Below are 25,973 nucleotides of genomic sequence, written 5' to 3'. Positions count from 1 at the left end.
AGAGTAGGTGGTAGGCTAAAAATTGCACACTAATTTCCATCGTTTGAAAATGGTTAGTTATACATAATTCTATGCTTCCACACTAATTTACTTTCTATGATTAGTTATACATTTCATTGTTGCCTCTCTCTCTCTCTCTCTCTCTCTCTCTCTCTCTCGATGTATAATAGGTATTATAATATATAATATACAATTACACAATTAATATTATATTATAAAGCAACATTGAGTGTTTTATATGCTTTAAATATTAATTTATAACTTTACATTTTTTATGTAGTATCATTTTATATTTTAAAATTTATAGTGACTATTGTGCTATATTATTATACATAATTTTAAGACTAAATATAATATATATTATATTATGATATTTCTCCCAAAAGTTGAGAGAGAGAGAGAGAGAGAGAGATGAACATATTGTTGTACATATATTAATATGTATGTATATATATATATATATATATATATAAAATCCTATAAGAGAATTATTTCTTCAAGAACTTGCATTTGCACATAGAGAGAGAAAGACAAACTCTCCTTTGAAATTACTCTATTATAAGAACCTACATTTGCACAGGAGATTCTTATATTTCAAAACCTAATTTTAAAAATTATTTAAATAATAGGCATGCCTTAATTTTAGAAAATATTAATTAAAATACATATTTGGAAATATAATAAAAATGATAATATAGTTGATTTAGTGTTGATTATTTCATAGACATAGCTGCATAAAACTATTTATATTTTTTTAACTAGTTTATTTAGGGAAGTAATGAAAAGTCTATCAAAATAAACTTTTGGTGGAAAGATTATTCTTTGAAAGCACAGGCCATTTGGGAGTGATGGTCACGCTCCAGCGAGCAAAACACACAACCACCCACTCACACACACACACAAACACAAAATACAGAGAGAGAGAGAGAGAGAGAGAGACACACACACACACACACACACACACACAAGCTCGTTAACGCGCAAAACAGACACACCCCCACACAGAAAGGCAAGGCCATTGCTCCAGCCAGCAACACACACACACACACACACACACACACACACACACACACACGCACGCACGCACGCACAAGGTTGGCAGACACTAGCCTTCATCCTTCATTTTTTTCTGGCAGAAGGCAAGGAGAAATCTAAACTCAAACCGCTACAAAATTTCATTGCATTACAAAAACTAGAGACTCTATTGCAATGCATTGCAGTCAAAATCATTTTGATCCATTGCATTGTATTTTGCTCGATACATTTGATCACTGCATTGCAGTCAGTCATTTTGATCATTGCATTGCACCTCGCTTGATAATTTTGATCGTTGCATTGCTCTAGTGGATGCTACTATGCCCACCCACCTTGCTTTTGATTGTGAAAATTGCTTTGAGAAAACATAATTCTATGCTTCCACACGAGTCTGCTTTCTGCCATTGATTCTGCAATTCATTGTTGCTTCTTTGTTGTTCCAACCCGCAGTTCCTTGCATTGCTCTGTAGAGAAATGTTTGCAACTACGGCATCAAAGGACACCAAAGCATGTGAAACAGCAGTTGATGACAGTGGCACAAGCAAAACAATGGAAAAGGAGGTGAAGGACAGCAAATCAAGGGATGTGGAGGAAGAAGAGCACGAGAACGAGGCTGTAGTAAATGAACAAGACAATGCAAGGGTTTTAGAAGCAATGGAGGCCATGATGGTAGAAGATGGCCATACAGCAAACACGGAAGGAGATGGCCATACATCATTAGCACATGACAAAGAAGCAATTAAACCAGTGGAGGGCATGATTGTAGGAGATGACCCTACATTGAATATAGCACGTGACAATGAAGCAATTAAACCAGTGGACATGGTGGTAGCACATGACAAGGAAGAAAACGAGGCAGTGGATATGGCTGCAGACACATCAGGGTTAAACATAGACGCTGGCAGCTACATAGTTAATGAACAAGACAATGCAATGGTTTTAGACGCAATGGAGGGCATGATGGTAGGAGGTGGCCATACAGCAAAGGCAGAAGAAGATGGCCGTACATCAATCGCACATGACAAAGAAACAATTAAGCCACTGGAGGGCATGATGGTAGGAGATGGTCCTACATCAACAGTGCATGAAAGTGAAGCAATTAAACCAGTGGACATGGTGGTAGCACATGACAGCGAGGCAGTGGTTTTAGAAGCAATGGAGGGCATGGTGGCAGGAGATGGCCATACAGCAAAGGCAGAAGAAGATGGCCGTACATCAATAGCACATGACAATGAAGCAATTAAACCAGTGGAGGGCATGATGATAGGACATGACAATGAACAAGACAATGCAATGGTTTTAGAAGCAATGGAGGGCATGATGGTAGGAGGTGGCCATACAGCAAAGGCAGAAGAAGATGGCCGTACATCAATAGCACATGACAATGAAGCAAGTAAACCAGTGGAAGGCATGATGGTGGGAGATGGTCCTACATCAACAGTGCATGACAATGAAGCAATTAAACCAGTGGACATGGTAGTAGCACATGACAACGAGGCAGTGGTTTTAGAAGCAATGGAGGGCATGGTGGTTGGAGACAGCCATACAGCCAAGGCAGAAGAAGATAGCCGTACATCAATAGCACATGACAATGAAGCAATTAAACCAGTGGAGGGCATGATGGTAGGACATGACAATGAACAAGACAATGCAATGGTTTTAGACGCGATGGAGGGCATGATGGTAGGAGGTGGCCATACAGCAAAGGCAGAAGAAGATGGCCGTACATCAATAGCACATGACAATGAAGCAATTAAATCAGTGGAGGGCATGATGGTAGGAGATGGTCCTACATCAACAGTGCATGAAAATGAAGCAATTAAACCAGTGGATGCGGTGGTAGCACATGACAAGGGAGACAGCGAGGCAGTGGTTTTAGAAGCAATGGAGGGCATGGTGGTAGGAGATCGCCATACAGCAAAGGCAGAAGAAGATGGCCGTACATCAATAGCACATGACAATGAAGCAATTAAACCAGTGGAGGGCATGATGGTAGGAGATGGTCCTACATCAACAGTGCATGACAATGAAGCAATTAAACCAGTGGACATGGTGGGAGCACATGGCAAGGAAGAAAGTGAGGCAGTGGATATGGAAGGAGAAGCATCAGGGTTAAACATAGAAGCTGGTAACTACATGACCAGTGAGTTTAACTTCTACTTGCTCATTGCTCCATCCCCAAAGGCAGTAGAAGCGTCAGTGCATCTTGGACACGGAAAGAAAGTCATCATGGATCTCCAGAAGCTGAAGCTCCCAGAAGGATCAGAGCAATTCATGCTGACTTACACATGTTGGCGACTCTGTATCCCATCTTCATCCTCTGCAACAAAGATCGAGGTAACAGCTACCTTTTCCAAGACAAGTTTGTTAAAAAGATTTTTCTCTGGCAACATGGAGTTCGCAAAGAAAGACTTTCGCCTGCGAAGAAGACAGTTGCAGCTTGAAGTGCTCCATAGAAATGACATTGAAAATAAGGACGGCTTACAGCTGGCCATTGCCACTGTTCTAGTTCTGCTTAACCATCCGTCTATCATGTTTGACTGCTTCCAGGACTATGTTCACCATACCTCCAACACAACTGAAAGGTTTCACAGTGCCTACTTTGCTGCTCGAAGGAATACCTCTCTATGGTTGAATTGGATCCAGCAAAAAGTGACAGAAATTTCAGAGAACTTGAATATTGCATGGGCCACAAAGATGGCCCTGGCCATAATTAGCCAGGTTCAGGTCCTCCGCCGTGTACGGCAAGGGGATCATTTCCACGACTTGATTGGGGAGCATTATGAAACACTGCTCGATGTTTTTTCCAAAGTTATTTCAGTACTTGATTCACCAAACATTTTGCCACCAATCGCTGCAGTTCAGCTGCAAAGGGCAGCCAGTGACCTGGTGAGTTTCACGTCCATTCTGAAGTGGAGCTCATGCTTGAATGCACTCTGTAAGGCAGATCCTTCTTACTTCTTTCTTGAAAACTGGACAGGAAGCGAAAACAGTGTAAACTACAGCAGAATGGGTAACAAAGAGTCTGAGAACAATTACGAGGATGCTCTCTCACGAGTTCTAGTCTTTGCAAACAGTCTCCCAGATGAAAAATTCAAGCCTAAAGCAATAAGAGCTGCCATCCTAGCAGCTCCTACAGGTTTGAAGCTGTTCAAGTCCATACGCATTCTATACTGCAGCAATGTGTTGTCTAAGACTGCCACAGATGAAGAGGTAGAGGAATCCCTTTCCACTGATTATGGTCGTGCCTTGCTTCACCGATTTGAATGGCTAACTACATTGGAAACTCCCCAGATTATGGCTAGATTGCTCTTAGATGAGCTCAAAACAGGTAATAAAAACATGACACGAGTTCTGAGGATCTTAACTACAGTTTTCCTCAGATGTCAAATCTTCTCATCTGCCAAAAACCATCTTGCTCACAATTCAGCTAAAGAGAGCAAGCCAGGTGGCTGGGAGTGCTTGGTCCAGATCCTCACATGCCCTCACACATTCACTGTTCCATTGCTAATTGCAGAAACCACTTTCATGTATGATCTGGCATGCTGTGGCCATCTTGATTTGGCAGCACATGCTATCCTCAAACTTGTCAGACAGGTGGAAGCTGTTCAAGAGAACCATGAGAATACGAGACTGATTGTGGAGCTTTTGCGGACCTGGCTGCAGAAAGTGTGCACGAGGCTTGCAGCAACTTCAGGAGGAATCAATGTTCATCAAGAACCCATGACACCCTATGCACTATACAGCAAGGTGACGATGTTGTTTGACAAAGGTCTGCAGTCTGCAGGACTTCTGGCAGACACCATTGACAAGGTTGTTCGAATGTTGTTGCAACAACGTTGTGGTCTACAAATGGTCATTCAAGATGCAGGCAAAATGAGTCATTTCCATTGTTTAGTCCTCAGCTCCCAATACCATTCATTTGCTAAAGATGCACTTCTCAAGCATTTGGAATCAGACAGTGAAGAGCACAAAGATAATACATTGGATCGAAAAGCTGCGGGGTTGCTCCAATGGCTTTGCACGAGATCGAAGTATGGCATCTCACTGGATGGCTGGTATGCTTCTGCTTGGTAATCAATTATTAGTGAGATGGTTTGTTTCAGTAGAAAAGCTTTGCTCTTTTCATTGTTTGGAATTAATGTATGATTCAAACACTAACACGTAAGATGCCATGCTCTTCAACAGGATACAGGAAGAGCTTTGCATCACTCTTTTGGATGCCTTGGTTGCCTTGCGTGCAGACCACACTTCAGTATCCTGTGGCACTCTGGTGGATTCTAAATTCATGTTCTTGCTTCTGCAAGTTGAAGAGGTACCGCCGAGAGTTCGAGAACACATCTTGTATGCATCAGCTTCAATAGCATGGGCTGATCTTCAAAAGCAATTGGAAGGAGAGAGCATGTCAGTGGAGATGGTCAGCAAAATCATGAGTGATACAACAGACTCTTGGGAGAAGATCTGCAAGGTGCAGAAATTCAAGGACCAGGCCTTGAAAGACGCTTTAAAGGCTGTCTCTGACTACATGGACACTCAGTTGAAGGGATTTCAGATGCTGCTAGATTATGCAGTTCTTCTCGAGGGGCTTGAACTGTCTGAAGATGCTCTCCAGCAGGCACAGTCATGGCTGCAAGAAAGAACTAGAGGGTGCAAGCAGTTCACCTTGAGGGAGATCAAGGAGCCCAATCATTGGCCTATTGAGACTACTGTTCAGTTTTTAGAGTCTATGTTGATTTTAGAGAGATCCAAGATCCTGAAAAACATCTCCAAAACCAAGGCAATCCAGGTAACAACAAAGAATCCTAGCAACACAATCACGGACAGCCAAGAGACAGTGGATGATCCTGATGACAATAGCTATGACATTACAATGCTGTGGACTCCCTCTGTATGTGACGATACAATCTTGTGGACAAGTGTGGCTATTCTAATGAGAACATCTTTAGAGTGCTACCAAAAAGAGTGGAAAAGTTTATTTCAGTCATCCTATCATGTTGAAAATCTGAGCATCTTGTTGCATGGAGTCACTCAGGATGACATTGAGCCAGAAGTTAATCTAGCAGAGAAGTTCTTCAGCTATGGCCAAGAGGAAGCACAAAGGGAATCTCAATCAACCATCATGGCTCTAAGTGCTTGGGTGAACCTGCAAGAAAAGAAGTCTTTAATAGCACCGCTGCTTAAAGTTGAGCTCATGTTCAGCATTGTGAGGGATGACGAGAGACTCTTAGACACTCTGCAGAGCTTGTGTAGCTCTTTCATTTCTGGTACCCTAGGAGACCTCATAGAGATCTACAACCAAAATATTGAGGTCATAGATTACTTCTCAACCAAGGAAGGTGTGATCTTGAAGCAGCTTGCAGAATCAGAGCAGCTCATCTGTTTCTTGAAGGAGAATTCAGATGATCTTCGGGTGTTAACCGATGCTGTAGAGGAGCAAGCAGAAGACACCCTTGTTGACGAGGCAACTGTGTCAGATCTCATCCACATAGACAAGGTGTTTTGCCCACTGCTACAGAGAGACAGCTTCAAAATGGCGGATTTGAAAGCCGCTATAAAGATTGAAATCAAAGATTCCGATGCAGCAGCAGCTCAATTGAGTGCAAAACTAAGTTACTGCAATACCAATATTCATAGAATCCGGCAGTTTGTTGCCTCTCTAGCTGATCGTTCTTCTGTACTTAAGGACAACATGCATAGGATCATGCAATCAGGTGTATACTCCTTCGCTATCACAAGCCAGTCAAATGGATCCAGCTTTGATGTCTGCGAATTCTCTCTCATTGCAGCCACGTCCAGCCAGAATTCCAGAAATCATTTCACTCTATCGGATTTAAAAGATCTCAGAAGCCGAGCAAAAATGCTGTTAAGTAGGAGGAGGATCGAACATGATGCATCACCTAATCTGAGTGAAGAAAGCACACTACCAGCTGGACACAGGTCTGATACTATACAAGCATTGGGGGAGTTTGTGGAGCATGTAAACCTTGCCGAGAAGCTCTTTGAGCAGATAGCTACAGTCCACAAATCTGGACACTTATTATTTGACAAGTTTGAGTGGAGTGGAAGTGGAATAAACTGCCTTCAAGAAAAGGTGGAATGGATGGATGGCCAGATAGCCAGTTGGAATGCAGCTCTCCAAAGAGCACGTCTGCAATTCAACTGTCTCAACTTCTTTAAAGGCATCGAGTTGCGGTTGATACATCACTATTTTAGCTCAAGAGCAACTTCTGATCAGATGAATTTATGCTATGAGCTGCTTGAATGGGCCCATCCTGGGTTGGACAAAGAAGTAGTAGTAACGTCTCTGCAGAGCTGCACTTGTAATAAGGGGAAAAAGACAATTGATCCACCTGGTTGGGAGGTAAATGAAACAGAACTTTATAACTGCTTGCAAAGCTTATCTAACACAATAGCAGGCATTTTTGTAAGTGCTGAATTCAAAGCACCAGTTGGCAGAACTGTCCAGGAAACATCATCACTGGCTAGAGACAGTGGACATCAGGATTCAGTTCTTTTGGTATCAATTGAAGATCAGCACCGTGAACTGAATGTGTTGGTGGAGATTTTTCATAGAAATTGTGGCCACCTCCGCAATAACAAGAACAATCTACTTCTTTGCTCTTCAACAACAACTTGGGAAGAAATACATCTTCTAATACTTCGTTATTTGGCTTCAGACAGAAAAGATGATGGTTCTCATGTTTTTGTAATAGCTTTCATTGAGAGGTTGAGCTTTGAGTGCCAATCGCAGCTCATGGCTAAATTGCAGAAGGTCTCACTGGTCCCCTTGCAACAACTAACAAAGCACCGCCTGGCTCTAGTATGCTGCACGAGAAGCCAAGCTCTTCAAGGAATCTCGCATCATCTTAAAGTGCCCATCCAGTTCATGAACGGCTTTGCAACTGAGAGCATACACCAGCATCTTCCAAGAGAATGTGGGAAAATGAAAGTGGTGACATCAGAACTTAGCGGCATGGGAAAGTCAACAAGTATCAGAGCTCAAGGTTCAAGTATCACACTTACTATCAGTGGAGACGTCTCGCAAGAATCCCTCATTTTGAAGCTGAAGGGTATGGGAATCACTGCTCATCACTCTCTGCACATAGACATAACAACAGAGAAAGGTTATGAAAACTTGAATGTTCTTCTTTTCGAGCTTCTCATTTGTGGAGCTCTCAAGTCAAGCCATGTCGGAGTCTACAGATTAGAGACAAATGATGTGTACGTGGAGCTTGCAAACACCCTTGGGAACCGTCTAGAAGCCAATATGTCTGTCTGCTCCTGGCTAACCCCGCAACATCTTATTTGGGATCTGGATTCCTTGCAGGTTTCTGAAGATTTGGAAAGTGATGAACAAGTAGTTAGTGTGTATTTGGATGCAATGGAAACAAATAAGCTGGACATGGAGAACATTGTGATGTCTGGTATCAACAGGAATGTATCAGCATTGCCTGAATGCCGATGCAAGGAGCTGCTCCATCAGTATTTTACCAAAGACTCAGGGCAGATGTCATATTCTGTGTTAAATGGATTCATAAAAACTCTTGCATATCAGCTAAGAAGATTGAGTGAAACTGACTTTTATAGTATAGAAACTCTTTGTTGGATTCTGAGGGAAACTAATCCTAGAAACTTCCGGTCAATTTTGGTTGCCTCATTGGTAGAAGCTGCAGGGGAGCTTTCACTGCGGTCAGTAAAGCCATGGCTCCATGGGGAGCAGCAGCAGGTAATGAAACAAGACATGAGCACAAGCATGCATGACAGGATGAGTTCCTTGCTTCGATGGTCTGAAAGTAATCACGCCATGATATTCTTTGATGTGTATGGAGCCATTACAGTTCTGTATCGGGATAAAGAACTCATTCCTGAAGCAATCAAAACGATAATGTCCATCCAGGCGGAGGTGATGGGTATGCAGCTCCGAGATTACTCTACTCTGTCCTCTGAGGAGCTGTGGCAAATTCTGTGGCCACTCTTATGCAAGGATAATTCTGTATTTGATCCAAATTATGCTCTCACACCTGACAACTTCTTAAAAATGGCCTTGGTCTCTCTTCGAATCAACACGCATATTCCTGTGATAATAATGGGAGAGACAGGATGTGGCAAGACTAGCCTCTTGAGGGCTTTGGCAACTTTCAGCAATGCAAGCTTCTCCTGTCTTACTCTGCATGCAGGATCTACAGAGCAAGACATAGAATTGTTTATCAACATTGCCGAGACTCGTGCTTTATCCGAGGATACACAGGTTTGCAAATCTAAGCACTCTGACCTACCATTTGGATTCATTCGATTCTGCAATGTGCCTTATGCCATGGTAATAGAATGAATGGCATGCTCACCCTCTGCTCCTTGTTCATGTGTCCTAGGTGTGGGCCTTTCTTGATGAGATCAATGCCTGCCATCATTTAGGGTTTCTGAATGGGATTCTTTGCCACCACACCATTCATGGAAGATCATTATCCCCAAACCTTGTCGTCCTTGCTGCCTGTAATCCTTACCGACTACAAGACCCCAAAAGCGAAATTGTCGGTTTGCATGATACATGGAAAAATCAAGAATTGGCATACAAGGTCCAGCCCTTGCCTGAGGCAATGCTGGACTATGTGTGGGACTATGGTATCCTGAGTGACAGTGATGAGCGGACATACATAGCAGCTATGGTCGGTGAAAGAAGCATGGACATCATAGATCTGCTCAGTAATTCACAGAAGTTCATGAGAACACACTTGGGGGTAGCCAGCGTGAGTTTAAGGGATATACATCGGTGGATTTCTCTTTATGACTGGCTCCAAGGCGATATAACAGCACGCTCAAAGCTAAACAACAGGCTAAGGCTAGACAATGTGGAGGGAAGAGCTAAAATCCTGGCATGTTCACTGTGTTATCACTGCCGTCTTCCTGGGAAAGAATTGAGAAAGCTTTTTAGAGAAATGTGCTGCACCTTTCTTAAATTTGAGTTAAAAACAGTTAAAACCTCCAAGGTTTGTAAACTAGAAGGAATATCAGAAGCCAGGTACCTTCAAATTTTGCAAGAAGAAGAGATGGACATCCTGAGCCGTATGGAGATCCCTCCTGGCATTGCTACAAACTCTTCACTGTTGGAGAATGTGTTTGTTGTGTTAGTAGGCCTTTTGAATTACATACCGGTTTTTGTTGTAGGGAAGCCAGGGTCCGGGAAAACACTGGCTCTCCAGATCATTTACAGGTAGAGTCTCTCTTATTGAGTCTACATATAGACATTAATTCACCTTCTGATGCTTCCTTCACATGATTAGTCTTGCATCATTATAGATTTAATTGTTTGAGCCATTGTGTAGCAATTTAAGAGGTATGGACTCAAAAGACAAGTATTTCCAAAAGCTTCCAAGGATTCTGCTTCTCTCTTACCAAGGGTCTCAAAACTCTACCTCAGAGGGAATCCTTAAGGTAGCTATCAGTCGATTGCCTAATCTCTCCACAAACTGTGAATCATCCTTGTATGGTACTCCTTCATGCCTTACATCCAATACAGGTGTTCAATAAAGCAAAGCGCTACGTCCACAGCAACAAGGAAAGAGATATACTGGTTGTTGTAGTGTTGGATGAAGTTGGTCTTGCTGAAACTTCCTGTCATAACCCCCTGAAGGTGATGCATATGGTGTCCTAATCTGCTTTGTCTTGAACGAGGATGTCCATCATCCGAGCATGTGCTGTGGCTGATATTGGGCCATCTTGACAGGTCCTTCATCCATTACTGGAACCCGACGTGCGAGAAATAGCAGTCGTTGGCATTAGCAACTGGTCACTTGATGCAGCCAAGATGAACCGAGGAATACATCTTTCACAATCAGATCCTGGAGAGAAAGACCTGCATGAAACTAGTGTGGCAATATTTGAAAGCTACAAGGATGCCAACAGTCACTTGTTGAGAAATAAGCTTCGCAGTCTGGCCACTGCATACTACAAGTACCATGCCCAACAAGCCAGACCAGATTTTCATGGTCTCCGAGATTTCTACTCTTTGATAAAGTCCCTTCGCCTCTGCAGCACAATATTAGGTCAGGATCAGTTGGCACATTCTTTGTGGAGAAACTTTGGTGGAGGATCTTCTGCAGACATAAGAAGCTTTTTCTCAAATGTGGAAGAATTGATAGGTTGCAATGGACTGTCAAGTCAGCCTCCTCCAGTCATGGATCTGATCAAGAGCAACTTACAAGACCCTGAAGCACGCCACCTTTTACTCATCACTAAAGTATGATCATTCTTTGTAAAAGAATGCATTGTTTGGCATAACGAGGATCTTTACAGACAGGTCCCCCGCCCATCAGGTGGGAAGGGTTTGGATGGGGGAGATCACCTGCCCATGAGTGATGGCTGGATGAGATTTCCCCTTTCAGGGGTGGGTATTATGTCTGTAAAGACCCTGAACTAGGTTGCTTTACATACGCAATTTTGTATTTTTTTCTGAGTTATAGAATTGGTCAAGAATACTACATGCCTTGTGGCTGATGGACAAGATAACTACATGCTTTGCCATTGGTAGACGTTCTCATTATGGAATACGGGGCTGCAGGGAGATTCCGCATCAAGCATCCTTCAGCACATGCTTCGACAAGAGGAGGAATTTGCTGTCATCCGCGGCAGTACTTACAAGGAAGACAAAAATGAAGAATACTGCTATTTGATGCTTAGTGATATCATTCTTCATATGGAAATGGGAAGGTATGCTATTTACTCACCCTAAGTCTTGAACCCTTGCTAGTAAAACATTTTCAAGCTAGGTAAGATGGTGAGCATCTTGAAAGTCCGTACATCACTCCTGCCTTTCAGGTGTATTCTTTTGGAGAATGCTGATCAAATCTGGTCATCACTATATGACATGCTCAATCAACATTACACGGTTGTTGGCGGACGCAGAAACTGCCGTATTGCACTTGGAGTTTATAGCAATCCTATGTGCTACGTGCATGACACTTTTCGATGCATTGTCGTGGTTGACAATAGCCAGATCCCTTACATGGATCCTCCCTTTTTAAACCGTTTTGAGAAGCAAACTTTGACTTATGAAAGCATCTTGGATGATTCACAATGGAGAGCAGTAAAGTCCATCAGATCTTGGGCTTATGAGCTAGCTGCCAAGTCATCGTATTTTGGCAGTTGCGATGGTAATTGGGAAAGTCAGCTGTTTGCCGGATATTATGAGGACAGTGTGCCATCCTTGGTGATGCTCCACTGGAGCAAACTCCAGGAAAAAGATACTTCGGCTATTGATCCTCACTTTCTACAAAGGTATGGCTTTGGGGATGATTGCTGCACTTTCTTTTGTGAAAACACTATGTGGTATTAAAGTAGTGACAAGCACTCATCCAACTCCAGCTAGTTCAATCAGAATGTTTCTCTGTGCAGGTGCAAAATTGACCTATTACAAACTGCTTATGTGGACGCCATTGCTCGAGCCCATCTGTTGGGAAGCTCTGATTCAGAGGAGTTGAATCACTCGACAGGGTTGTTTCTCTCATGGCGTGCAGTCCAATGCCTAGAAGAGGCTATCAAGGCAAATGTATGGTCCACACAATCTTCACATCTTCCAGCATGTACTTTTGAGCCAATGAGTACATTGTTTGTCTTAAAATTTCATCCCCTTCTACTCTTAACATGATGGTACATGCATGCAGGTAGACAACATTGAAAATTGGACAGATAGCATTGGGGTGAAGCTCATCATCACAACACGCACTCCTCTACAATGGAGCATACAGCAAGACATGGAAAGTATAGCAGCAGATTCTCAGTTGAAGGTACAAACACGAGTATCTAGTTGACCCACCACTGGCCTCAGGAAACAATCAGAGCAATCTTCTTGCTTGACGTTCTCCTATGATCGTTATATTGCAGGTGCATTGCATGCGACTTGGGGACTTCACTTGTGAGAAGCAACTGCAGTCACATATCCAGAAGTTCTGGAATGATGACGATACAAACATGCTGGTTTTGCAAGCCGATGATGTATTGGACAAAGATCACATTTCCCTTGCCAAGTTCCACATGGACAAGGCCAGAAGAACCATACTCTGTCAGAGCAGAACCATTCGAAAACATGTGGTCCTTATTATACATGTACAGCAAGGCATAGCAAGATTCGCAAGCCTCAGCTTTTTGTGTGGGTGGAAACAGCTCACAATAAATCGCCTCCATAGAGAACCCATTGATACAAGGTACAAAACAAAAAGTTCAGCAAAAGCTTAGCCAATGCCTTAGCATAGGAACTTCCTAGGCTGAATTTGCATGCATGTGCAGGGTTTATTTGGACAGAACCATAACAGAGATTCTTGAGCACGAGGCCATGCCTATCAAGCGCATCATGGCTAGAGTGCTTACATGGAGTTACCTGTGCATCAAGTACGATGACAAGAACATTCCTGCATCATATCCACAAGAAATGGTGCAAAGCATTTGCAGGGATGAATCACTCCTTGCTTGCTTGAAGCAAAGGGCATTGATGTGGGTTTTGTCAAAGAATGAAAGCTTGTGGCAGTTAGCTGTCCTGAACAACCAGAAGCTTCTATCAACTTCAGCAAGTGTTCATGATGCTTTTGTGCAATATCTGGAAGAGGGATTTCGTGAAGCTGTTGCCAGACTCATATATCTTTTGGAGAAAACATCCTCTCTAAAATCTTACTTTTCTTATGATAGCAACAAACAGCACATCTGGAGACAGCTATTCATGATGCCGGATGTTTTAAATTGTGACATGGCACCTGCTCCTTGTTATCCGGAGGGTTATGCAATACCAAGACCATTAGAGTTACACCTTCCTTTTAGTTCTCTTTATGCAGCTCACTTGGACAGGACTTTCAAGCAGCCTTTCCTGGAAATCATTTCTGGAAAGAGAAATTTGGCTAAGCAAAAACAGAGTGGTGACCTGGTTGATTGTAGTGGTCAATCCAGCAGTATCCAAAGAGACGTTGATGCATCCCTCACCCCCCCTCTTGCTATCATCAGGACCTGCATCCACTTTGATCTTGATAGCTACATAGCTGATTTTTCTAAAATTTATACTAGTGAGGTGTTTGGGGATAAGAATACTGATTCTCAAGCTTTTGAGTGGATTTTTAGAGAGGGTTTGGAATCAAGCATTCGACATCCTTCTGATCTTCATACTCTCTGCTGGAAGAGAGAAAGGGAGTTAAAAGCTCAGGTTTCATTGGCCTTACTGTGCTTCTCACCACTAGAAATAAACCAGGAAGTCAATGCATTGAAAGCAGGACGGCCTCCAAATAAAAGTTTCAATGAGGACATTGCCATGAGGTGCAGCTCAAGCTTAATGCCAACAAAATCCTTACTGGAAGAAATTGGAGCCACTGAGGACTGGCTAAAGAAGTTTACAGGTTTATTAAAACTTCTACCTCCAGTTGGAAGTGAAGGCTTGGTGTTCATGTTGCAAACTCTGCATGATCTTGCCCTTTTTGTGATTATACCTTTGCAATTGGACAGTGAGCAACTTAGTTCGCTGGCTAGCTGGTTTCAGGAGCAATCAAAAGAGGTAGGCATTCCTGCCATATTAGTGAAAGTGCTGGCATCTCTTCCAAATATGAACAAGCTTGGTAACCAACATGAATCTAAATGCTGGGTTGACTTCTTGTGTTCTGTGCTCAAGCGATATCCTGATCTTGCAAGTCTTCCAAAAAATGATATTGGAAAAATTTTACACATACTGATGACCTCTCCAATCCCATCTTGCATGATGGGTCATGTTATGTTTCAGCTCTTGAACAGCTGCTGCTTATCGAGAGCTAGGATACCTCAAAGGAAGGGTCCAGCTTTCATGAATCTGTTGCTAAACACTACTGAAGCACTGCTCAATGAAGAGTGGAGTGACGAGATGAACCATGCAGGCAGCATCCTTCTTTCTGACCAGTTATATCATAACTTGAGAGAAACAATAACACCAGTGCTTTTGGGCAGAGAACATGGAGAGAAATGGGATTGTGCAGCCTTTGATGAATGCCTTTGCTTGGCCTTACAATCTTGTGAAGATGATGTGCCATTTTCACTAAGGAAAATTACAGCCTTAGCTTTCATGAAAAGCTTCCTTTATTCAGCAGCTTCTGTTCTAAATCAGGCATACATGAGGAGGGCTCAGCAGGATGGCAAGCATCAGTACAAGTCTGTGCATTTGCCTGCATCTATTGGCATTTTATCCAGCATAACTTCAACCCTCAGACATGCAATTCAAGTGTTTTTCATGAAGGTATTGCACTGGGACTTTGGGCTATCAGCAAGTGGCATTGCCAATTTACTGAACTACTGTGAGAACGAAGAGCTATTTCTTGGTTTGTCATGTTTGCTAGACCATCCACTTCTTAGAAATTTCAGAAATCAATTGGGATTCAACCCATTCACATGCTCTTCAAACGCATACATGACTGCAGATCTGGCATTGAAGAAGTTAGTGTCTGGCAATAAAGGGCAAACAATGTCTTTCTTTAGGAACGCAGGTCAAGAGGAACTGAAATATTTCTTCAGAAACGCAGGTCAAGAGGAGCAGACAGCATTCATAGCTGCCATCGCATCCAACCTTTTTGTAATGAAGTCTGGTAGACCCTTGTCTGATGCAGAATTGGATGCCATGAAATGGTTGAGAGACGCAACAAACAACTGGGATCCTCTACTTAAGCAAAGCCTGAGGCATCTCATGACAAATGAGCAAGGTGGTCTTTGGCACTACTATGAGGATCTATCCAGTGACAGCTTAAGATCCCGGTGCCTAACTTTAGACATCTTGGTGAAAGTAGCAGCTCTGCCATCTGGATCACCTCTTCGGGGCTACAGTATGTTGGATCCAGTGCATTTTATAGAGGCATCTGTTTTAGCAGAGCCAGATAATGCTCTCCAAGGTGTTGCTGGCATGGGTTCATTTCGTGAATATATTTGTGAATGCGGGTACATATACATCATTGGTGAATGCACTAGGCCAAATGAAATAGGTACCTGCCCACAATGTCAGATGAGCATTGGAGGGACTGGTCATGCACTCCTTCCTGGTAACACTTCTCTAAAAGCTCCTAATTCTGGTGAGTAAAGATATCATGTCTACCCGTGTTAAAAATAGATCCACTTTTGTCTTGTAAGAATTATGAGTAACATGACTATTTCCTCTAACACATGACCTGCAGGGAGGGTTCTAGAAAGCTCAGTTGCAGCAAAGGCTGCATTCACAATCCGAATACAGCCAAGGAGTTATCGATTGCTTCGTGTCTTGGTCCACTACTGCTTCCTTATAGGTGTTATTACTGGTGGGAACATAGCACAGCTGGCTGTTTTTTTGGAACAGCCAAATGATAAGGGGAATATAATGCGTGTGTTAACCGACTCCATAGAAGCAGACATGCTCTTACTCGACAAGCTACTTGCCTGTCAGCGTGAAAGGACATACCTGTATATTCACAGCATTCTACAATCTCTTTCTCAAGTTACACTTCAGGAGCCGCTACGGACTGTACATGAAAGAGACCAGTGGGAACTGGGTTTCGAGGAAATAGTTGAAAGCCGACCAACCCTTGAAGTCATTTCTGAGTACCTTCAGTCTAAAGGGACGGATGGGCTCAACAATCTGCTTCAGGAAAGAAGTCCTTGCCCTCCAGCCTCCCTCCAGGATCATTTTAGGATGACAAGAATACCCTGCCTCTCCCACTATGAGACTATGTTCGTACAGAACAAAGAAAAAGCAGCTCAGTACCCTTGCATTACTGCCGTGCTCGGTCATGCAAGACATCTCACCATCCTATCTTTCCTGTTGCCCATTGTCGAGTTCAGTGCAACTCTGCAGCAGATGTTGGGTCACCACATAACTCGACATGCAGCAGCTGTGACAACTGTACAAGAGATTCTGCAGGGCAGAGGGTAGGGTCCAGGCAGCCAACCCCGTCTCAAACCTTTTAACGCTTTAAAAAGATCTATTGTTCTTTTACTGACTTGACCATGCATGATCTATAATGTGCAGTGATGTCGAGGAAAAATACAATGCCTTTGAAGCTTGCTGGAACTCTGTAAGGCTTGATGTAGAGGGATATGAATGCCGGCAATTCCGAGAGCCAATCCCAGGGATGCACAAGAATCAGCCAATAGCACTATGCCTCCTTGAAAGACAAGACCAGGGCATCTACCTCACTGCTATCCTGGAGCTATTGAGGACTTGTCAGAATGCTTTCTTAGAGGATGTAACGACTGGTCTTCTTGAGTGTGGTTCCACAAAATTCAAGCTATTTGATGCGACAGATGTCAGATGCATGCCTTCTGTGCTTGTCCAGTTCTGCAAGGTTAGGCTAACAGAAACATGATTCAAAAATGTGCTTGCAAGTTGTCTTTTGTTCCTAAACTTCTACTCTTGACAGGCTGAACAGATAGTCGATTTCAAAGAGCCGTGGACCAATGCTCTGGTCAATGAGCTTGGTATGTGCAATCAAACATATGGGAACGGTACCGAAGTGCAGTATGACGATTTCCATATTGAGCTTGAGATGTACCGCAGGTTAATTCAAGGGAAAGCACTTCTCAAGGGGGTAAGGATACTGCTACTCTTGCTCTACACATGCAAAAAGACTGCCTCGCTTTCTATTCGCTTTCTTACTGTGGTACACTTTCTAAGACATGAAAATGTTTGCAACAGGATTATGTTGAGTTTCCATACCAGCAAGAATCCTTTCAGAGGCATGCAACACTGATTTCTGATGTTGCGGAACTTGTAGCCCAGGAGGCATTGCCTTCAGAGAGACTCAGCAGCATATGCAGAGAGCTTACCGTGGAAGGCTTGGGAGCTGGACAGCTGCTGGGGATCCTCGAGCTTTGCCTCGGGTTTTTGCACAGGACAAATGCCGACCCCTCCGAGCTGCTGAGAGAGTACTGCAACAGATGGCTGGACAGAGAAGCTCACCCCCTGTTCAGCAAGGCGGTCTTCGATGAAGTTCAGGTGAGGCATGTTGTGAGCTTGTACGAGGGGCTGGAGGAGGTGGTAAGCTCAGCAGTGGAAGACATGGTGATGGGGAGCTACCGGTCGGATTTGGATGCCGAAACACGAGCTGATTTGAGGGCATGTGTGGTGGTGAAGAAGCCAGGATGGGCTAGCATGGGTGTACCAAGCAGCAGCAAGGCGAAGCTCGGTGCAGAGGCATTCAGGGATGTGCTGAGGAGGTTCATGTTCCGGTATCTAACTGCAGAGACATTCAAGCCCAATGAGGAGCTCTCACTCTACCTCACTGACCAGAGGCTGGTGGCATGGCCAGCTGAGGATGTGGACACGGGGACTCTGGATGACATCTTTCCAAGCAGCTTTCAGCTGAGGCATGCACGGGCCCTCTACTTGGCCCTGAAAGAGGTAAGCCCCTAGTGTCGTTGTCGTACATCATCATCATTATCATCAACAGTGTTGAAATCTTGCAAATGGGCGCATGTGGAAGTGAAGCTTGACGCTGTGCACGTTTCTCATCTTTTGCTTCTTCTTCTTGTAGATGTGTGCCTGATGACTCGCGCGACCTGCAGAGATGGAGATCATCCCAATTTTTGGTCCTCTGGTTGATGTGGCCTGTTGTCCCCGTGTACCAAATTTGGTTCTCTATGACTCGGGCCCTAATTTGGCTTCCACTTTTTGGTCCTCTAGCATTTGGGCCTTATACTTGGTGGTGTGTAAATCCTTTTTCTTTTCTTCTTTTTTGGAAGGTGGATATATACCATTGGTTCAACAAGCGTGTCATCTATTGTGTAGTCCCTAGGCATTGAACCCAAGGAGCTTCTCTGTAGATCACCCTTGCTTTTTTTTCTCTTTTTTTCTCCTTTTTTTTGCTTCACAGACATTGTGTTACAATATGATATTGAAAATATATTCCTTAATCATTATATATTTCTTTCATCGATTATGTGTTATATATCAAGAAAAAACTATGATACATATAATTGCAATCAATTACTACGACTACACATATATATATGCCAACTTATAAAGTAAGGATTTATGTACGTCAAACCTCACACAACATAAAGTATGTACCTTAAAACCTTATCCCCTTGACTTCTAACCGAAAGTATACACTAATTAAGACGGATGTACGTATCACCAAATCGATACGGACGCATACATTCAAATCCATACTCATCATGGATATAGTGTTAACAATATGATTTTGCCACCTAGGCCCTTTTAGGAGTATGTGAAACACCCTGCTACTTTTTTTACCTTTTTTGTCTAAAATTTTGGTCTTCAATTACTTAGTACTAGTCGGTTGACCCGTGCTTCGCATGTCTCCAACCTCCGAATTCAAATTCTATCCCAACCTCCTCGAACCTCATCCTCCTCTTTTTGAACCTCCAAATTCGTGCCACGTGGTAGCTTTGTGAAACGCTTCCTTAAGATAAGATATAAAGATAGAGATGTGAGTTGTTTCAAATTAAAAATAAGTGTAAAAAGATTGGGTATATCTTTCTTTTATTGGTTATATGTAATGATTGCTATTGTATTTTAGTCATATTTTTTTTGGAGAAATAATTCTTTAAATGTTTTAAATGAAAAGCAAGGTTAGAAAGTGCATCTTAGTACATCAAATTTTGCATGAGATAAAGCATGTATCCCAAAACCTTAGACGCTTGATTTGTAATGTACCCACCACCAAGTCCATACAGATGCATGTGTTCAAGTCGTGACAGCATGGTCATTATATCAATCAGTACAACGTATGCATCCTAGGATCAATACGGATATATGCATTCACAATGGTATGGCACGCTCCCATAATTGAATCGAAACGCGGTTGGTACTCCTCCAAAAGTCAGAACGTCTCTTGATTAGTATAAGCAAAGGGCATATCCAAAATCGGTACGTCCCTTCTAGTATTCACCAAATTTTTTTACAAAAAAAAAATCAATAATTAAAACATTCTTATAACGTATGAATGCGGACTTGGAAGTTGCTCTCAAAGAGTTAAGCAAGCATCTAGTTTCATCATCATCCTCATCATAATCAGTAGTGTAACAAAGTGGAATTGTCTTATATGAATAATAGGCCCAAGGCCAATTGACTATGTCCATGGACGACACTTATGATAGTGTGAAAGGGGGCTAATGTATATAGGTCACATACACCATATTTTCGGTACCTTTTGATAATCATTATTATACAAGTTACTCTCTCTTCTCTCTCTAAAGCTAATCATCTTAATCTAGGATAATTAGGTTAAATCAAGGCTAACCTAGATGCTACTTTCTTTCATTGGTATCAGAGCCATGTCTTTGATCCATTTCCATCTTAATTTCAAGAAAATTCAAGGAATTCTTAAATCTTTTATTTTCTTGATTAAGAAATGGGGACATGATGATCTTGTTGAGTGGAATTGATCTTGCTTTAGTGGAATTAATCTTTTAATTCATCCTTTTCCTAAGTTTTGGGGCCATGGATAGTAGAGGAGATTCTGAGAGATCCATCCCTAATTTTAAATCTTGCAACCAAAATTAGGGAAAATTACTAATCTTGATTAGGAGGTTAATCCAAAACATTTAATCTTCCTCTTCTTCTTGCTTGATCTTGAGGAAAATAGGACTTCACTCTATGGCTGAGCTGTAGCATTGACTTAGGGCTTTGATGTGCCTCATCTTGATCTTCACAAAGAGCTTCTTCATGTCGTGTTTGATAGCCGCTTGAAGCTGGGAGCTATTGGTCACCATTCGTCTATTTTCGGTTCAATGAGGAGTTGCAAGGTCACAAGAGAGCCTTGATTAAGCTTGGAAAAGCTTAACCAAGCACTTAAGATCTTCTAGGCTTGACATTGGTTGCGAACGAAGCCATTTGGAAATGGGATTCTCACGAGATCTCCATGGCTGGCCATCAGCGATTTCAGCATAATGTCAAGGTATTGCTTCATCCTTAACTCTTGGCAAAGGTTTTATGGTTGGGAGTGAAGCCTTAATGGCAGTATAGGGTGCCGATTATGGTCGTTTCTCCTACGTTTTTCCTTCTGCATGACTCAGAGTCTAAGGGTAGTGAATTTTTCTCAAGCATTCCATGTGGATTATTGCTTAAAGTGTTCTCCTACATGACACAAGGCATGCATTGTGTGATTAACATGTTTTCTTTTTGTTCAAGATGTACAAAATGAGCTGTACTTTTTCCTATTACTGTTTTTCCCTTACCAATGGTGAGTGATTACAAGTTATATTGAAAGAATGGAGGCATCTAGAAGCATTAGAAGAACCCTAAGCAAGATTTGAGCATCCTTGTCATTTTCTTGAAAAAATTTGGGGAAAATTGGATCCATTTCCAACATTGCTTTGCAATTGAGGGTTTCTATGGCATTGAGCTCCTTTCATGCATTGTTACATGTCGTTGGAAAGTTGTAGATGCCATTCATAGCCATTTTCATGCTATGATATGTCACATGACATGTATGAATCATGCTATAGTTTCATATGAGTTTATGGAATGAAGATGTATGCCATTGATCATGTGATGCAAGTGATATGAGGTATGCCATATGCTCTTGTGAAGAGGCACATGTTTGAGCATTGTGAAGGGCAAGTGATTGAAGTGTTCTCGGGAATACATCCTTTTGAAGCTCACCTTTGCAATCCTCATCATCAATATTAAACTCTTGTATATTGATGGAAATTGACATGCATCTATAAGTGCCATTTGTAAGTGAACTCCTAATTCTACTCTTCTATTGCAAGCTATTTCCATTGTAGAATCTATTTTGTGATAGAGGAGTACCTTGGCATATATGGGGAGAGGCCAAGGGGAGATTTTACTTGAATCTTCCTTGCCGTCGTGAGTGCCTTGGTAAAGCGGTAAGGAAGAGGATTAGGTACAATGGTGGTGAAGACTTGGCCCAAGCCCTTGCTCTCGGATTTCAAACTTGAGTAAGGGTGTTGGAAGAGCTTGGCAGGGAGATTGGCAAGCTTCAACGCTCTACATTGACTTCTAAGTGCTCATAATGGATGCATTTTGATGGGTAAAGATTTGGCAAACATTGGATATAATGTTGCAATTGAATTTCAATTGAGTTTATATTGAGATTTTGTTGCAAAAGCAAAGGAGGTGCTGTCAAATTTTTTGCAAAAAGAATTTATGCAAGGTACTTGAGGTTAGATTTGGATGCCCAAGAGATACAAATTGATGTGGTTCATGCCTTTAAATGGGTCAGAGACATTACCAATGCAAAGGGGAAGTGCGGATAGCAATTGGAGAGAATCTTGACAATTTTCTGTTGTGTTGCTAATTCAATCCGAGAGGGTTAGGGCTCTTTTCAAGGTGTTTATATAGCTTCATTCTACTCTCCATTCTACTCTCCAAGGGCTACGTTTAGAGCCCTCAAGTGTTCGATTTTGACTCCGTTTACTTCTCCAATTTGGCAAGTCTAGTCGTAAGACAAAAGGGGTGCCTAGTCAAAAACAGAGAATTAAGTGGGAGATTTGAACATGTTGGGACATTGCACATGCCATTAGCTTCTCGACAAGCAAAGGGCTCTTGATTTTGGCACCGTTAACTTAGTCAAACGGCCATAGTTGACTAGCCAAAGAGGTCAAAATAGAGGATAATTGCTGGTCAAATGTGGTTAAGGCATTGACATGGATGTGTAGTAGGGCTTGTTGAGAGGATTCCATGAGGCTAAAGACTTCCAAAATCGGCCTCCATTTGATTGAGATTTGGTCACTTGGGTGATAAAGTTGACTTTCAAAAAAAAGTCAAAAAAAGAATAGTAAAGGGTTGACCAAGTCAAAGGCAATATACACGTGGATAGAGCATTGAAATACCTCTCTATAGAGCTAAAGACCATTCAATTTGGAGTTTGGGAACCCTTCCAAAAGTCTTTTGAGATGATGCCGAAGGCCAAACTCAACAAGGGGAATTATAAGGAAGCTCTTGAGTATGAAGCGGGCACATCGAAAGAAGCAAGACAAGAAGCAAACCAGGTTTCTCAAGGAGCTTTACAATAAGAAATTGGTGGCAACACCAATATAGGGATGCATCAAGAGGCAAGACAAGAAGCAAACCAGGTTTCTCAAGGAGCTTTACAATAAGAAATTGGTGGCAACACCAATAAAGGGATGCATCAAGAGGCAAATGTTCCACAAATACCTAAAGAAGGCAGGGACGTGAACATGATTAATCTCATGCAAACTATGATTGAAAGGATGGACCAAAGATTTCAATTCATGGTGGACAAGTTTGACTCTATGAGCAAGTAGTTGCATAATGAGATCTCAAGCTTGAGGCAAGATGCGGATAAAGGCAAAGAAGCTCATGGTGGACCTATGTTGCATCCATATGCAACATATGTGGACCTATGTTGCATCCATATGCAAAGAAGCTCATAGTGAACCTATGTTGCATCCATATGCAAAGAAGCTCACGATGGACCTATGTTGCATCCATTTGTAGCAAACATTTTTCCACCAATGGGGTCACAAGCTTATGGATCTTTTGTGGGACCTTCACAACAAGGAAATGCATTGCATACTCCTCAAGCTAGTATGCACCATGTTGATGGGAATCATGGGTCTATTCTTGGAAAGGACAAGATGCCTCTGTCATTGATGCATCAAGGTGGAACAAGTATGCTCAGTATGCCTATGCATGGTCCTATGAATGGGGTTTTGTCAATGCAAGGGAGAAATGTGGACAAAAGCAAAGGCATAGTTTTGGAAGAATCAAGGGTGAATGGAAATTGGAATCATCCACACATGAGTGGACAACACTTTGATGAGATGGGTCATCATTTTAACGGGATGGAACCTAATCATGGTAGACCTCGTCACTTCAATGAGTTTGGGGGAAATCATGTTAGACCAATGGAGGAGCATAGACCGCACATTCATTATCGAGGTGGTGATGAAGATGAGTTTAAGGGAGTGAAGGACAAGTTGACTTTTACTAAGTTCAAGGGTGAAGGCTCAACCAATGAGGAGTTTGAAGAATGGATCGACCAGATGGAGCTTTACTTTGAACTTAGTCCTCGTAGTGATAGGGCCAAGGTTTTGTTTACTACTTTGCATCTAGAACGTTATGCCCATGCATGGTGGTGGCACTTGAATGCTCATGGCTATTTGATCACTACTTGGGAAGATTTCAAGAATGAGATGAGGAGAACCTTTGTCTCAGCCCTCTCAATAGTTCGATGGTGGAGAAATGGGATAATCTCACTCAAACAGCACAAGTTTATGAAGTTTTCACTTCATGTGGAAGGCTTGAGTGAGGAGTACAAATTGAGGAAGTTTATCAAAGGGTTGCAAAACAACATCAAGGTTAATGCGGATGCTCAAAGGCCCGAAACCATCAAGGAGGTCATGCCTCTTGCGGAGATCTATGAGGCAAAGTATACACATGCTAGTGGATCAAGGCATGGATTTAGGGCTGATATTGGCACTTTAACTTTGGGCAAATCTTCAAGTGGAGTTGCTTATCACACTGGTCCTCCTAGATTCCCAATGGTCTATAGAAGAGGTGGAAGAGAAAATTTCAGATTTGGTAACTCTTTTTCTTGACCTCCAAATGGTGATGGGAAGCAAGTTGATACGAAAGCATCTAACAGAAGCAAAGGTTATTGGAGAAGATTGCATTAATGACTTGAAGGAAAAGGGTTTGTGCGCTTCAAGTGTGGTTACAAATGGAACAAGGATCATTGGAAGGTTTGTAAGGCCAAGAAGATGACCCTAAGTATGATTCTCACTGAACCTTGCCACCATGAAGACATTAAGGAGGATGTGGATGAATATGAGGAGTACTTTGAAGATGCCAACAAATGAAGTTGAGGATGTAGAGAAGGATGGTGAATTTCCTTTTTGATCCGGGTGGATTAAAGGAGGGAGATGTTGACTATGATGATGGGTTACTGTTAGATCATGGTAGCGCCACTACGGGTGCTACCACAGGAGGGGACGGCCTCTGGCTCACCACCCAGCCACAGAGGAAGAATGAGGATTGCCCCTCATCCCCCAGGCTATATAGTGTGTGGCTTGCCGTCCACACTATCCTGGCCGCCCATGACTCCGCATGGATGTCCTCTCCCACTGAACCCCGGATGGCCACGTCCTCGACGCTCCGGCCGAGGCGTTGATGCTAAAGCCCCGTCTGGCCATCCGGTCTGTCCGTCGGGCGGTCACACGCATTACAGCCTACATTACAACCTATGTGACATTACCCCCCCCTTAAGAAGAGTTTTCGTCCTCGAAAACAAACTGGGGAAACCTCTTGGATATTGCATTACGGCATTCCCAAGTAGCTGACTCCTCATCCCTGTCTGTCCATTTAACAAGTACTTCCTGGTACACTTTATGTCGGGTTTGTTTGTCACGATACCCTAAAATCTTTTCAGGTTCATGTGGTATCTTTGGTGGCTCTATCAAGTCCACCAAAATCTCTGGAGAAACTACGTTCTCTAACCCATGAACTGATTTCTTCAGTTTACTGACATGGAAGACAGGATGGACTTGAGAACTCTTCGGTAACTCAAGTTTATATGCTACGTCCCCAATCTTCTTAAGGATTTTAAACAGACCACAATATCTCGGAGAAAGTTTATCACACTTTCCCGTTTTCATGGTTTCTGACCTCGCACAGGAACCTTGAGGAATACAAAGTCACCTTCTGCAAAGGTCACTTTTCTACGTCCTTTATCCGCATAAGTTTTAGTGCGATCCTGAGCGCTACGAATGCTCTCACGTGCGGCTCTGAGCATATCACTCATATCTTCAAGGAAATCCTTGACAGATTGAATCTTCTCCTTTTCTAGGCCTACAGCCATCTGAGATCTCGGCTGGAATCCATACATTAACATGAATGGTGTAAATCCAGTCGTCGCTGAGTGTTTGGAGCTGTTATAGGCAAACTCCAATAAGGGCAAGTACTCTTCCTAATTAGATTGCTTCTTACTAACATAAGAACGCAATCTTAAGAATTTGGGCCCGAAAGTCAC

At 42.6% G+C, this 25,973-nt stretch overlaps 1 protein-coding gene across 1 annotated transcript; it reads left to right on the top strand.

Annotated features, from left to right (window-relative positions):
* Positions 1-1,509: 1,509 nt before the first annotated feature.
* On the top strand, positions 1,510-18,755 carry LOC147606936 (uncharacterized). The gene is made up of 17 exons (XM_086791466.1): positions 1,510-5,093; positions 5,224-9,283; positions 9,405-10,243; positions 10,356-10,464; positions 10,550-10,663; positions 10,757-11,269; positions 11,591-11,739; positions 11,848-12,306; positions 12,424-12,577; positions 12,693-12,815; positions 12,913-13,232; positions 13,315-16,091; positions 16,194-16,920; positions 17,021-17,336; positions 17,412-17,579; positions 17,687-18,391; positions 18,525-18,755. The coding sequence occupies exons 1-17, from the start codon at positions 1,510-1,512 to the stop codon at positions 18,534-18,536; spliced, it is 15,129 nt and encodes a 5,042-aa protein (XP_086647592.1). The 3' UTR covers positions 18,537-18,755.
* Positions 18,756-25,973: the final 7,218 nt, after the last annotated feature.

Source organism: Cibotium barometz, chromosome 56 (assembly GCF_041138505.1).
Source record: "Cibotium barometz isolate CiBa-2024 chromosome 56, ASM4113850v1, whole genome shotgun sequence".
In the NCBI taxonomy this organism is placed as follows: Eukaryota; Viridiplantae; Streptophyta; class Polypodiopsida; order Cyatheales; family Cibotiaceae; genus Cibotium; species Cibotium barometz.
This window is presented reverse-complemented; position numbering and strand designations above follow the sequence as displayed.